General features: G+C 41.3%; 1 protein-coding gene across 1 annotated transcript in view; it reads left to right on the top strand.

Moving 5' to 3' along the window:
- Positions 1–13,318, top strand: part of hmcn2 (hemicentin 2) — a 49,280-nt gene that overhangs the window by 19,229 nt on the left and 16,733 nt on the right. Inside the window, exons 25-50 of the mRNA XM_030144488.1 lie at positions 503–586; positions 2,377–2,568; positions 2,661–2,791; positions 2,955–3,099; positions 3,481–3,607; positions 3,723–3,880; positions 4,116–4,394; positions 4,476–4,618; positions 6,464–6,614; positions 6,725–6,943; positions 7,028–7,141; positions 7,760–7,947; positions 8,055–8,151; positions 8,689–8,850; positions 8,951–9,064; positions 9,243–9,439; positions 9,739–9,820; positions 9,928–10,059; positions 10,137–10,280; positions 10,373–10,532; positions 10,996–11,120; positions 11,196–11,379; positions 11,475–11,572; positions 11,728–12,006; positions 12,104–12,294; positions 12,877–12,958. Coding sequence (XP_030000348.1) covers positions 503–586; positions 2,377–2,568; positions 2,661–2,791; positions 2,955–3,099; positions 3,481–3,607; positions 3,723–3,880; positions 4,116–4,394; positions 4,476–4,618; positions 6,464–6,614; positions 6,725–6,943; positions 7,028–7,141; positions 7,760–7,947; positions 8,055–8,151; positions 8,689–8,850; positions 8,951–9,064; positions 9,243–9,439; positions 9,739–9,820; positions 9,928–10,059; positions 10,137–10,280; positions 10,373–10,532; positions 10,996–11,120; positions 11,196–11,379; positions 11,475–11,572; positions 11,728–12,006; positions 12,104–12,294; positions 12,877–12,958 — 3,978 coding nt within the window. The remainder of the gene's footprint in view (positions 1–502; positions 587–2,376; positions 2,569–2,660; positions 2,792–2,954; positions 3,100–3,480; positions 3,608–3,722; positions 3,881–4,115; positions 4,395–4,475; positions 4,619–6,463; positions 6,615–6,724; positions 6,944–7,027; positions 7,142–7,759; positions 7,948–8,054; positions 8,152–8,688; positions 8,851–8,950; positions 9,065–9,242; positions 9,440–9,738; positions 9,821–9,927; positions 10,060–10,136; positions 10,281–10,372; positions 10,533–10,995; positions 11,121–11,195; positions 11,380–11,474; positions 11,573–11,727; positions 12,007–12,103; positions 12,295–12,876; positions 12,959–13,318) is intronic.

Genomic DNA, 13,318 nt, shown 5'->3' with positions numbered 1-13,318 from the left:
TTTTAACGCTATTGATTGAGGTAGTTTTTGACCCTTAAACAGTTATTACTGGAGCAATTCTAAACACACTCTAAATTGCCCGGAGGTGTGAAAGTGAGAGTCACTATACGTCGACCCTGTGATGAACTGGTGACCTGTAGACCTGAAAGAGACCCCATCTACCCCCCCCACAACCTGGGATTATGATGGAAATAAAATGACTGACAGAACATTGAAATTAGTGAATAAGAGATTTGATTTACACTTAGATCTAAGAATGATATTTCTCTGAAGACCTAACCATGACCCCTTTTATCATTATGTAGTCAAAGGTCAATATTAACAGCAGAGACACCTTAAGTGTTATACCGGTAACAGTCTCAGATGCCCTGAAGGATTATGTTTATTCATTTCTTTATCTGCACTGAAGCTTCAATAAACCCATTACATTAATTTAATGATTACACTATCAACTGCCCTTGTGCAGTGAACCAACCAGTAATATGTTTCTTTTTATTCTCAGAGGCCCCATCCTTTGCAGAACCTGGAGATGCTACCATGGAGAAAGTGGCGAATAGCAAGGTCATCATCCCATGCCCAGCTGAAGGTATGAAATGATTCACAGAAGACTCAGCCTAGGACAAACTGACAAGAGTAGGTCTGGCCTTTGGAAAACACCATTTATAGAGTGTGACTACTGTTCCTCGATCAAATGGATCCAATGTCACATTTTATAGTTTGTTTTTATGACACAGCCCAAGAGAACTCCTTCTTTTAAATGAAAGGCAGATATGTGCATTTTTTGCAGCATCAAAACTATGTGCTGCTGTCACTGTAGGCGTTTTTTTCTCCCCTGAGAAAGAGAAAAATGCTTAAAAAGCTACACCTTCTTTTTATTGTAGCACCTAGGCATACACCGTTGTCTATATACTTTAACATCTCTGTGTGAACAAGGGAGTATCCTGGAGCGACATGGAAAGCAAGCTATTTTATCAAAAGGTGCGGAGTGTTTGTCTGTCTGTGGATGCACTGATGGATAGTGATGTTCTGACACCCCATGCATGCAAACAGGTATTGTTTGTATAGAAGCGCACCATGGTAACCAGCGTGGTAAGAAAAGGTGAGGACTGTGTCTAATGTGGAGCAACAGCTGGAACATCGGTCTGCCTGCTGCCTCTGTGAGCCACATCTGCTTTCCTCTGCGTCTGGGCCTGCTGGGAGAGGAATCCTAATTACAGGCTGCTGCTGGCAGATAAAGGACAGAGATGTCTGAGGTGTACCATGAAGCACAGGAAGAGGAAGATGAAGTCGCACTAACCCTTACTCTATCTACCGGCACCTGGGAGGCTGTACTCAGCCTCATGTAGACTCACACAGAAGTTCTTGATGCTCTTTACACCCTAAAGAAACAAGGATCCCATTGTTGTTCTCAGGAGATCTGTCTGTATGGAGGAGATTACACGCAGTTTCTGCCAGAAGGATATTATTAATTCACAAACAAGCGTTTTGCATTTGATAGAAGAAATTATTTGAGGAAACACATGGAAGAAATAATCTCAGACTTCGTCAGCCCCAGCAACATAATTCTGCTAATGAGATCTGTTAACATCTAAAACAGAACATCTGTATGCATTTCCTCCCAGCAATGAGATAATGAATTTCCTTCAGAACTCCTTAACTGTAAACATGTGTTCAGAGAAGCAGTGGATGATAACATCACCTTTGGTTGTGCTGCGTATCTCGTGGACAGTCATTTTTGGACTCTGGGAGGGTGGTGTGTTTGATTTCCCTTCCTTGTCTGTGGTGTTTGTATATGTAACACCTCTGTAAATAGACAGAGCAGTGGCATTTGGATCACTCCACTGCCCTGCACTTTTGCGACTCACTGGTCCGTCCTTGTTCCAGGAGTCTGCTGTGTGGGGTGCAAGATCTGTCGCTCCACCTTTTACTCAGTCTACTTTTTTCTAACCAGTAATCCACAGAACACATCTGTTCTCAGGCTCCTGAGCGTACACACTGGTGCCTTTGAACTGTTAGTTCGACCATCCCTCTTCTTACCACTCAAGAATCTCACCGCAGTGTTTGGTAATAAATCTTCCTGCGAGTATTTTAAATCGTACATCAGTTCACCATACTGTGTCTTACTTTTTTATGAGACTCTGACCTTGAAGTCTCAAGCTTGTAGGCAAAAAGGACTGTAACCATTTTGGCGTGTTCTCCCCTGCCGTCCTGCTGTCCAACAGATAAATGTGGAGCTGGCTTTTTCTAGTCTGGGCCACTTGCCCATTACATTCTCCAGTAGAGAGGCAGAGATGGAAGTTACTCTTCGTTCTGTATGTGATCAATAAAGCTAATTTTAAACTCACTCAGAATTCTTTCTTGTTCCTGCACCTGCAGGTTCCCCCCATCCCAAGATACGCTGGTTCAAGAATGGCCTGGAGGTACACCCTGATCTATCTGAATTTTCTGTGGCGAGGGATGGCTCTCTTGTAATTAGCACAGCGTCTGCCGGCCACAGTGGAGACTTCAAGTGTGTGGCAACTAATGAAGCAGGCTCTGTAGAGAGAAAGACAAGGCTGAAAGTAAATGGTGAGGCTTTAGTTAACCTGATTTATATTCCTCCAATAAGGAGCCAGGGCACACACAGTAAAAACATTAATTTTCCCCCTGTACTGTTCCAGTTCCCCCAGAGATTCAAGATGATGGCCAGTCACTGAATCTCACTGTCACCTTGAAGCAGCCACTCACTCTGGGCTGCGATGCCTTTGGGATCCCCTCTCCAACAATCACGTGGTCTAAGGATGGTCATTCTGTGAGTCTGTCACCTTGAACTCATTCGATTACACTAAATGTAAAACTTAGGATACATGTTAATATGCTTTGTTTCATATCCAGCTGTACAATGCCACCAAGTGGTCAACATGCTAATTACAATATATGACTAAAGGATCCTAATACTGGTTTTTGTGCTATAGGTGGACAGTCCTGGAGTGTATCTACAGAACGGGAACAGGCTACTCAGAATCTATAGAGTTCAGCCAGAACATGCAGGAAAGTTCGTCTGTACGGCTCAAAACTCAGCTGGAGAAGCTCGAAGAGAATATCATATAGTGGTTCAAGGTGAGCACATAAACTAGCTTTTACATTAATATTTAAGAATTGAATACTTAAGAGCTGGTGCAGAGTAAATCTAGAAAAAAAGCAGATATTAGATATTTAAAAGGACATTTAATTTTTTAAAAAAGCACTTTCCATCTGTGGGCTCTTACATCTTAAATATTTTATTTAATCCTAATACAAACATAAGCTCACAACTGATGTCAGTGCAAATACAAGTGTTAATAGCTCTACTCATGTCTCTTTTTATTCCATTAATATGAACATCTGTTTGTTCTTGATTCTGAGTAAATGATCAGGATCTCATTCAGTATTTAGAAAAAGAATAAATACTTAATTTTATATAAACTACTTTGCGTATCTGATGTGGATGTGCTGTTACAGCTCCTCCAGTGATCTCAGGAACATCCCGACTGCAAGAGGTGTCAGTTGTTCTGGGACAGGAAGTGGAGTTTCAGTGTCGGGTTAGTGGACGACCAGCACCCAGAGTGGAATGGAGCCGTGATGGAGAGTGAGCACGGGCATTTACTGATATGATATTGAACACACTGATTCTGATTCTGAACACATACAACACTCAGTTTTCATTTGATTGATTTGAGGCCTCCATTCCTTCTTCTCTGCAGGGTTTTGTCCCGCAATGGAGACCCCCACGTGGAGTTTCTAGAAAACGGACAGGTGTTAAAGGTGAAGTCTGTGAGACTGAGGGACCAGGGACTCTACCAGTGTCTGGCCAGTAACAATGCAGGGACACAGATGCGCCAGTTCAGACTCACAGTGCAAGGTCTGTACTTTTTGCTGACAAACCATACAACCAGAAAAAAAGTTTAACTTGCAATATATTTTTACTTAGAAAGTAAAGATAGAATGCAAAGAAAAACAACATAATTTCTCAAATGCTATGCAGATAGCTTTTATTCTGGCAGAGAATAGAGCCATCCTCTGTAAATGTACTCACTCTGCACTACAGGCTTGTAAAAAATCTTACTGGATGTTAAAACTGTCTTTTTTCTCCTCAGCTCCTCCAACCATTAAGGGCCCCAGTGAGACCACAGATGTGTCAGTGGTGCTCGGTTTCCCCACAGTCCTGCCCTGTGATGTGGAAGGCTCTCCCACTCCCAGTATCACCTGGCTGAAGGACAACCAGCCCATCGTGTCCAGTCCCCAGCGGACGTACACCCGCGGTGGACAAGCTCTGCGACTGGGTTCAGCACAAGGAGACAGCACCGGCCTCTACACCTGCCGGGCCACTAACCCAGCTGGCACCGCCACAAAGCACTATTCTCTGAGTGTCCTGGGTAAGAGACAATTACAGCACTTACAAATGAATGTTGAAGGGGATGGGTCGATATGTCACATTCAGTTGTTCTTCCCATCAGTCCCACCACAGATAGAGGGCGACTCCACATCCCTGGTGTTTGGTGGTCAGGCAGAGAAAGTCCGGATCAATGGGAGTTTAACTCTGTCCTGCCTGGCCAAAGGTTTCCCCGAGCCCAAGGTTCAATGGTTTAAGGATGGACAGGTTAGTGACAATCCCTGGAATAAGTGTTAACTGCCAACACACACCATACTTCACTGTAATGTGCAATAATCAACCTCTGTACATGTGCCTCATGCCTGGCACATGTGTGTTACCCTTGCTTACCTGTTACTTTTGCATTGTTTCCCCCGGTACATGTATGTTTCACCTCTACCCTGTTACACTGATACACGTATGTTACATTGTCTACACCAGGGGTCTCAAACTCATTTTCTTTCAGGGGCCACATTCAGCCCGATTTGATCTCCAGTGGGCCAGACCCGTAAAATAATAGCATAATAATCTATAAATAATGAGAACTCCAAATTTTTGTCTTTGTTTTAGTAAAAAAAAAAACCAAAAAAAAAAAAACCAAACCACGAAATTATGAAAATACTTACTTTTATAAACTATCCAAATAAAAAAGATGTGAATAATCTGGAAAAAATGAAATTTCTTTAGAAAAATAAGTGCAGTTTTAACAATATTATACTTCAGCTTATCATTTCTACATGTGCATTATGGATCGGATCTACACTAAACACTTAGTAACAGGAAGGAAATAGTTAAAATTGTGCTTAATTTTCTTTAGACATTTCAGGTTCATATTTGTTCAGGTTATTCACATTTTATTGTTACAGGATAGTTTGTAAATGTTAATATTTTCATAATTTAATGTTATTTTTTTGCACTAAAACAAAGACAAAAATTTGAAGTTGTCATTATTTGTAGGCATAGTGTAATATTTTTTTCACATCAAACCGAGAAGAAAATATGGAGTCATTATTTTTTGTAGGTTATTATGCTGTTATTATACTGTAGATCATATTGGTCTGTATGTGGAACCTGAACTAAAATGAATTTGACAGCCTTGACTATGTAATTTTTGCACTTTGTAAATTCATCCCACAGGCCAGATTGGAGCCTTTGGCGGGCCACATTTGGCCTCCGGGCCGCATGTTTGAGACCCCTGGTTTACACTGTTGAAATTGCACTGTTTACACCACTTACCACACCACATGTACCACTTACTCTGGTTCATGTCTACTTACATACTACATTGACTACATTGTTACATTTGCCACTTTTCACATTGTAACACTGTTTACATTGTTTACACTACTACTACTACTACTACTACTACTACATTTGCACATTTTATACTACCTTAAATTTTTAAATCTTAGCCTTTCATACAGTATACCTCCATTTTGTACATATTTTTTGATAGCACATTTTTATATTTTTATACTTTTTTAAAGATGTCTCTATCTTATTGTATTATAAGTGTACTGTCGCTGGCAGAGTCCACCTCCAATTTCATTGCACAACTGGTGTAATGACAATAAAGCCTGTTCTGTTCTAACTATAAACATGTGTTACTAAAGGAAAAAGCAAGTTGTAAATTCAAGCCTTTATCAAACTAGCCAACATTATAAACTGCAACAGCCTCTTACATGCTCTTGCACAAGCCACCTGAACTCTGTGGATTTTTTGATGTGGCCAGTGAGGAAATAGAATGATGCAAAATATTGTTATAATCCTTTGTCCCATTTATGTTGTAGATTTGACAGCACTAATATGACAGCATGACAGTATGATATGACAGTGTGTTGAAAAATAAAAGGTCTGAGTTGCAAGGACATTTTCTCAGCAGGGAGAAATGAGTCTCAGAAGCCTTGTATTAAGTCTCTACCAAAAAGCATTGTTGGCTCAGTGGCTGTTGTCAGATGGTTTTTGTAGTTTGGCATTAAGGATTAAGTTACTGCCGAAGATGAAGAGAAGAAAGCAGTATTACTGATGCACTTAATTAAACCATAATTATCTGTTTGTTTGTTTTTTCTATAGTTGCTGACTGGAAATGTCCATGCTGGGATTCAAGAGAAAGGCCACTTGCTTCATATAAAGAATGCTATGCTGTCTCATGAGGGGCAGTACACCTGTGTGGTCACTAACTCTGCAGGAGAGGATAAAAGAGACTTTCAGGTCACCATTCAGGGTGTGTTTGCTTAAATCTTTGTGCTATTTAACTGAAATTTAAACAAAATCAATGTAGTAAAGTATCTTTTTAGAAAATAAGCTGATGCAAATATGCCATTTTCTTCTTAGTTCCTCCAGTCTTCCACAGAGTGAATAACAGGGAAGCAGCTTGGGGGCTGGGACACGAGGAGGATGAAGGCAATGAAGACATGGTAGACAAACGAGAGGTGGTCTTGGGCCATACAATCAGCCTGTCCTGTGAGAGCAATGCCATCCCCCCACCCAAACTCAGCTGGTACAAAGATGGTCAAAAACTCACTGCTGCTGATGGAGTGAGATTACTTCCAGGTCAGAGAAAAACCCCTTCCTGTGTGTTGTCAGTTAAACTAGGCAGGATTCACATTAATCTTTTTAATGGATTTGTCCTCTCAGGTGGACAGGTGCTACAAATTGCCCGTGTGCAGAAAGAAGATGCTGGAAAGTATACGTGTGAGGCGGTCAATGAGGCAGGACAAGACCACATGCATTTTGAGCTGGAGGTTCTGGGTAAGAAGCGCCGATATTTTAGGGTCTGCATGTGTGACCTGAGTTACAGAGGTTTACACTCACTTGAACTACACTGAGATGCAATTTTTTAAAATTAATATAATAAAGCTTTATTAAAATAATCATAAGGTCAGGCCGATGGACAGACACATGAGCTCAAAATAATAAAATACAATGGAGCAAAAAAGTTTTTAGACACCCCATGCGTGTATTAAGAATTACCCTTAAATCATTGAACTCTTTCAAATGTTATTCCACTCTCCAAACCCACATGCTCACTTCTGCACATGCTCTGTTCTGTCGACATTAAAACTGGATGTTTCAGCAACATAATGAAACACATGCAGGACATGACATGTTGAAACTGTCAAGAATTTAGTTTTTTTTTTTCATATTATTTTGTAACTATAAACACAAAAATCACTTGCATTTATGTGTCTAATGCAGCCACATCTTTTGAAACCAAAAAGATTTTCTTTTTTATTTGAGATTCTGTTAAATTTTTAAGGAGGTATGAACTTTTCTCCACAACAATACTCTGCTGCATCCCACCACACATGTAAAAATAATAGTAAGAAATTGCGAAAAGTAGCTGTCTACTGTATTTCCCCACCTCAGTCCCTCCTGTCATCATGGGAGCATTAGAGGAGTTTATGGAGGAAATGGGAGCAGTAGTGAACAGTACTGTGGTTCTCCACTGTGACGTGACTGGACACCCGACTCCGTCTGTTTCCTGGTTAAGAGATGGGCAGCCGGTGCACACAGACTCACAGCACCATGTCAGTGAGGATGGGACTCAGCTCCAGGTTAGATATAGACCATTTCTGATTTAAAAAAAAAAAACCCTAACATATAAACCAGTCCAACTGTGGCAGTTTGTATGGAGGAATGACGCTTTAATCTGGTCTCTCAGCTCCTCAGTGTGCAGGTTTCAGACATGGCTGGGTACCTGTGTGTAGCTGAGAACAAGGTTGGAACAGTTGAAAAACTCTTCAGTCTGACAGTTCAAGGTGAGATCAGTGCTTTACCACCACATCTGTGTACAGTTCAGTTAATTTCAGTCACGTCAATGTTTCATTTCCAAAAACAGGAACAAAATATTAAACTTAACCCCAATGATGTATATAAATTCCAGGACTGAAAAAGCACAGAGAAAAAAGCTACAAAAAAAACATTACGGGCCCCTTTTCTCAAGTATCCCATATCAACTTAAAAAATATGAATAAACATGAATATGATTCCATTCTCCTGCATTTTTTTTGTCTTTTCACATATTAAAGTTCATCTGCTTTAATATTATACGTACACACTGTCAGTTACATTTCTTCATATGATCCTTAATATTGATCTTATTATAAACAATTTCTTTAGATTTTCAGATTTAGGTTTTTAAATACAACAATTCAATTAAGATATTTACAATTACAGCCAGAGTCACATCTTTCATGTACTAGCAGATGTTTCTTGTCTCATTATGATTGTAACTGGCTGTTTTTACTGCACTCAGACATGCTGACTCACACTCTTCATGTGTAAAATGTTTCCAGTTCCTCCTAAAATAATTGGCCATAAAGAGGAGGAAATGAGTGTGATTGAAGGCCACATGGCATCACTGCTGTGTGACGTCCAAGCTTACCCTCCTCCAGAGATCACATGGACCAGAGATGGACAGGTCCTCCAGTTCAGTACAGGCTTTCACGTTCTTCCAGGTCAGACATTAACATGTTTAATAAATCAATAGCATTTGATTTTAGTCCCATTCATCCACCTGTCATTCATTTGTTGATGTTTATATTACTAATACTACAGGTGGGCAGATGCTACAGTTGCCTCGGGCCAGACTGGAGGATGCAGGGCAATATGTTTGCACAGCCACCAACTCAGCTGGCCAGGACCAGAAGAGTATTCTTCTCAGTGTTTATGGTGAGGAAACATGCAGTGATCCATCTGCTCCATATATACAGATGATCAAATCTCAAGCAGTGCCTAAAAATGTGTTTACCACAAGCCAGCTGTGACTGAGGACAGTCAAAGAGTGAATCATATAATTGTAACTGAATCCCTCTGAGATCATGCTGTCTTTGTATATATAAACCAACAGTCCTGCCCACCCTGAAGCCTCGTCTTAATGGTGAGTCAGAGTTGGTGACCCCACAGGTTGGCTCTGCTGTCATCCTGCGATGTGAGGCCCGTGGTATTCCGAAGCCTGAGGTCACATGGTACAAAAATGGACTTCAGTTGGCTGCCGGAAATGGTCTAAAGATGGATCATCAGCAGTTGGAGATCGTTGGAGTCCAGGTCAGTGCATATTAACTCGGTGTCAGAGGCTTTAAACATCACATAAAAATGTCTGTTTGCTTACTCAAACTGGCCCAGTGCATTCTTTATAAAGTAACTTCCAATGATCAACATGTTCACAATTCAGCTTTCACACATTCACTGGCAGAAATAAACATAAAACTGGAGACAATAGTTGCATTTGTCTTGAGGAGCGCTCTGTGTTTGTGTAGGTGTGTTTTAACTCTGAGCCCAACTCTACCTGACTCAGAAACACTTCTATTCTCTCCTACACATTGTCTTTCATTGCTGGTTCATAGATAGCGGATGGTGGCACCTACACCTGCAAAGTATCCAATGTGGCTGGACAGGTGGACAGGACATTCAGAGTAACAGTTCATGGTGAGGCTTTTTTTTGTAGTTTTTTACATTTATTTAACCATCTCAAAAATTAATGGTGACAAAACAACAATAAAAACAAAAGCAATAACACAAACGCCTTTCAACAGTTCCACCTGTCCTGGATGGGCCGCTCTTTGAGTCCCTAAACTACACTCTGGGCTCCCATGTGACCCTGCTGTGTGAGGCCTCAGGTGTCCCTATGCCCAGCATTACCTGGCTAAAAGATGGAACTCCAATAGGTAAGAGGAAGACCGTGAAAGAGAAACTGGAATAGTGTGTGTGAAAGTTATTCTGAGTGAATCTGTTTTCCATCCAGAGAGCAGTCTGCAGTGGCAGTGGTCCATTCGAGGCAACAGGCTGGAGTTGGGGCCCCTCACTCTGTCTCATGCTGGAAAATACACTTGTGTGGCTAAGAACAGTGAGGGTCAAACACAGAAAGACTACAAGCTCACAGTCCAAGGTAAATAGTTGAACTAAATAAGGTCAGACACTTTCTTTGTATCATTCATGAAGGCATTTCATGAGTTAAGTTTCTGATTCTTTTCTCCTTAGTGTCCCCCACCATCCTGGACTCTCAACACCCTTCTGATGTGAGTGCACCTGTGGGTGAAGAGCTAACACTTGAGTGCAAAGCTACTGGAATCCCTCCACCTCTTCTCAGCTGGCTGAAAGATGGGGTGACTTTGGAGGGATCAGACACTCGTCACATACAGTACGTCAATATTTTATACCATGATTACAGAGTATCGTTATATTCCATTGTCTTTTCCTCATTATAGCAGCTTTATTTCACAAACAGTAAAATAATTGATGAATACCATTCCCTAAAGGTTTGGTAATTATAACACTAATCATTAACATCCAAAGGGACGTGTGGATGGACAAATGAAATCATTTACACTAGCTTGCCTAATTTCATCATGGGGAACAGTATGAGCAGCTGTTATACAGCTGTTCAACAGCTTATATACTTCATGAATCTTCTTCAGCCAGACGAAGCGGGAAACAATGTTGGTGTTGTATGTCTGTGAGAAAAACGGGGGACGATGAGGATAGTGGTGATGGGAAAGTCATTCAGAGGTTTAGAGATGGGGTGGACAAAATAAGTGAAACTGGGTCAGATAGGAAAATGGATGAAGTGTAATTTGATGTGCTGTATCTTTGTGATCTGGCAGTATGACACCTGATGGCAGCACGCTAACATTACTGAACCTGAGTCCTGAAGCTTCTGGGACCTACACCTGTTTGGCTGTTAGCCCGGCTGGCCAGGAGAGCAAACTCTATACCCTGTTTGTACTTGGTAGGTCTCAGTGTTTTGATCATGTATCAGTGTTCAGCCTCAAGTTTTTGACTGACTTGTTTTCATTTGTTCCAGTCCCACCTTCTATCTCTGGTGAGACCACTGTACCCAGAGAGGTACAGGCCGTTCAGGACAGCTCTGTGACTCTGGAGTGTCAGGCAGCAGGAAACCCTTCTCCACAAATCAGCTGGATGAAAAATGGACGGCCACTGCTGCTGTCTCCCCGTACACGCCTCCTGTCGGGTGACTCTGTGCTGAGGTATTTAAAGACAAAGAAAACTGAATAGAAACATGAGGACTAAAAGAGGGGTGACACCGTATTCATAGGTGATGTTGTCTTTTTTTGTGCCGTAGGATTTCTCCTGTGCAACTGTCCGACTCTGGAGTTTACACATGTGTGGCACGCAGTCGAGCTGGTCTTGCTGAGCTCACCTATGATGTCCAGGTTCAGGGTATGGACTTTTGACCCGCCAAGGAACCCTCAAACTGCATTTGCTTTGTCTGAGCACCTGATTCCTCGCTAACAAATAACATGTTTAAGCATTGGTTTACTGGTTTGATTTCAAGCTAGTGTGCTTGGAAAGCTCATTTAGATCTTGCTGTGCAGTGCCCCCAGGTGTGGACCATGTGGAACCAGTGGAACCAGTCACAGTCGTACAGGGATCTTTGGTGACGTTAACCTGTGAGGCACGCGGGGTTCCACCTCCAACGCTGACGTGGCTGAAGGATGGCCAGCCGCTGTCTCTTCACCGCAACCTGCTGCTGGATGGGCAGGAGACTCGGCTGCAGCTGCCTGACGTGGCGCCTTCAGACGCCGGCCTGTACAGCTGTGTGGCCAGTAACCAGGCGGGAAGTAGCACAAAAGGGTTCAACCTCACTGTGCTCGGTAATCTCAAATAAACCATGTACTAAATATATCACAGTTATTGTCATAGTAAATCCTTTGCACAGCTGAATTCCATTAAATCTTCCTCCCACACCAGAACCCCCAAAGATATCCACCTCCAGCTCCCCAGAAGAGCTGACCATAGCAGTAAACAGTCCACTAGAGCTGGAGTGTTCCGCTGTGGGAGTCCCACCTCCCACCCTCAGCTGGCTCAAAGACGGTCATCCCTTGGAAAGGACAGACATTGTTCAGCAGGATGGACACTTTGTCAGGATTAGCAAAGTACAGGTAAATTATGACGTAGTTAGAGTTGTACCAAAGAGTTAACTGTACAAACATACACACAGTATAGAAGCATATCTTCACCCTTCTAAAACAATTTCCTGTGTCATTTTTGACAAAAATCTCCTACATTCTCAGTTGAACAGATCATGTGATTCTACCCTGTAAGATAATAGCATACGTGCAATAACCAGTGTGACTGGTTAAATTTTTTGTATTTCCTGAAAAATCTTTAAAAAATAACTTGGTCAGTTATTTTAAGAAGGTGATAATATGCAAGACTTTATATGAATTTCATATAATACTGTAGCTTATGTCGTTCATTTACTGCCAAAAGCTTTAAATTACAGAAACTAAATAAGTCTATAGAGGATCCTTGTTGCTTTCATTTCTGTAATGCTGTTCTTGTAACTTTAATAAACTATCATCTTGAAAAGATGTAGTTATCAAGGTAAAGATAAAATAACCTCAAATGTTAAGTGATAAAATAAAATGACAAATTAAAAAGAAAAAAGAGAACAGCGTGATTCCATTTTGAAACAGCCTTCTGAAGAGCCACTCAAGCTGATTAAAGTTTTGTCTTCGAAGGTCGGAGACGCAGGTCTGTACACCTGCTTGGCCAGCAGCCTAGCAGGACAAGATGGAAAAAACCACTGGGTCCGCGTCCAAGGTGACACAAGCTATTCTTGCATGGAAGAAATATATATCATGTCCTGCCTCTCCTATTACTTCCTCCTTTTCCTCTTGCACCTGGGATGAATAAAGCAGTGTATATTCAAGACTGAAAATCTGTGTATGCACTTGCTCTTGCAGTAGCATTTCCAGCTACAAAATTGTCATGCACAGTGTGGTTGCAAGTTTGATTTATGACACAGGCTCCAGTATTCTTTATCATTTATATTGAGTGAACTTTTCCACATGGTATCATTTCATATAAGACTCAAGGACATTGTGTGTCATTTATTAACACTAATTAGGACTTTATTTTAAATTCGCAGTGACATATGTGTAATATTTACCGTCAGTTTTG

Source organism: Sphaeramia orbicularis, chromosome 9, assembly GCF_902148855.1.
Source record: "Sphaeramia orbicularis chromosome 9, fSphaOr1.1, whole genome shotgun sequence".
Classification (NCBI taxonomy): domain Eukaryota; kingdom Metazoa; phylum Chordata; class Actinopteri; order Kurtiformes; family Apogonidae; genus Sphaeramia; species Sphaeramia orbicularis.
Note: the sequence above shows the minus strand (reverse complement) of the source record. Positions and strands in the feature narration are given on the sequence as shown.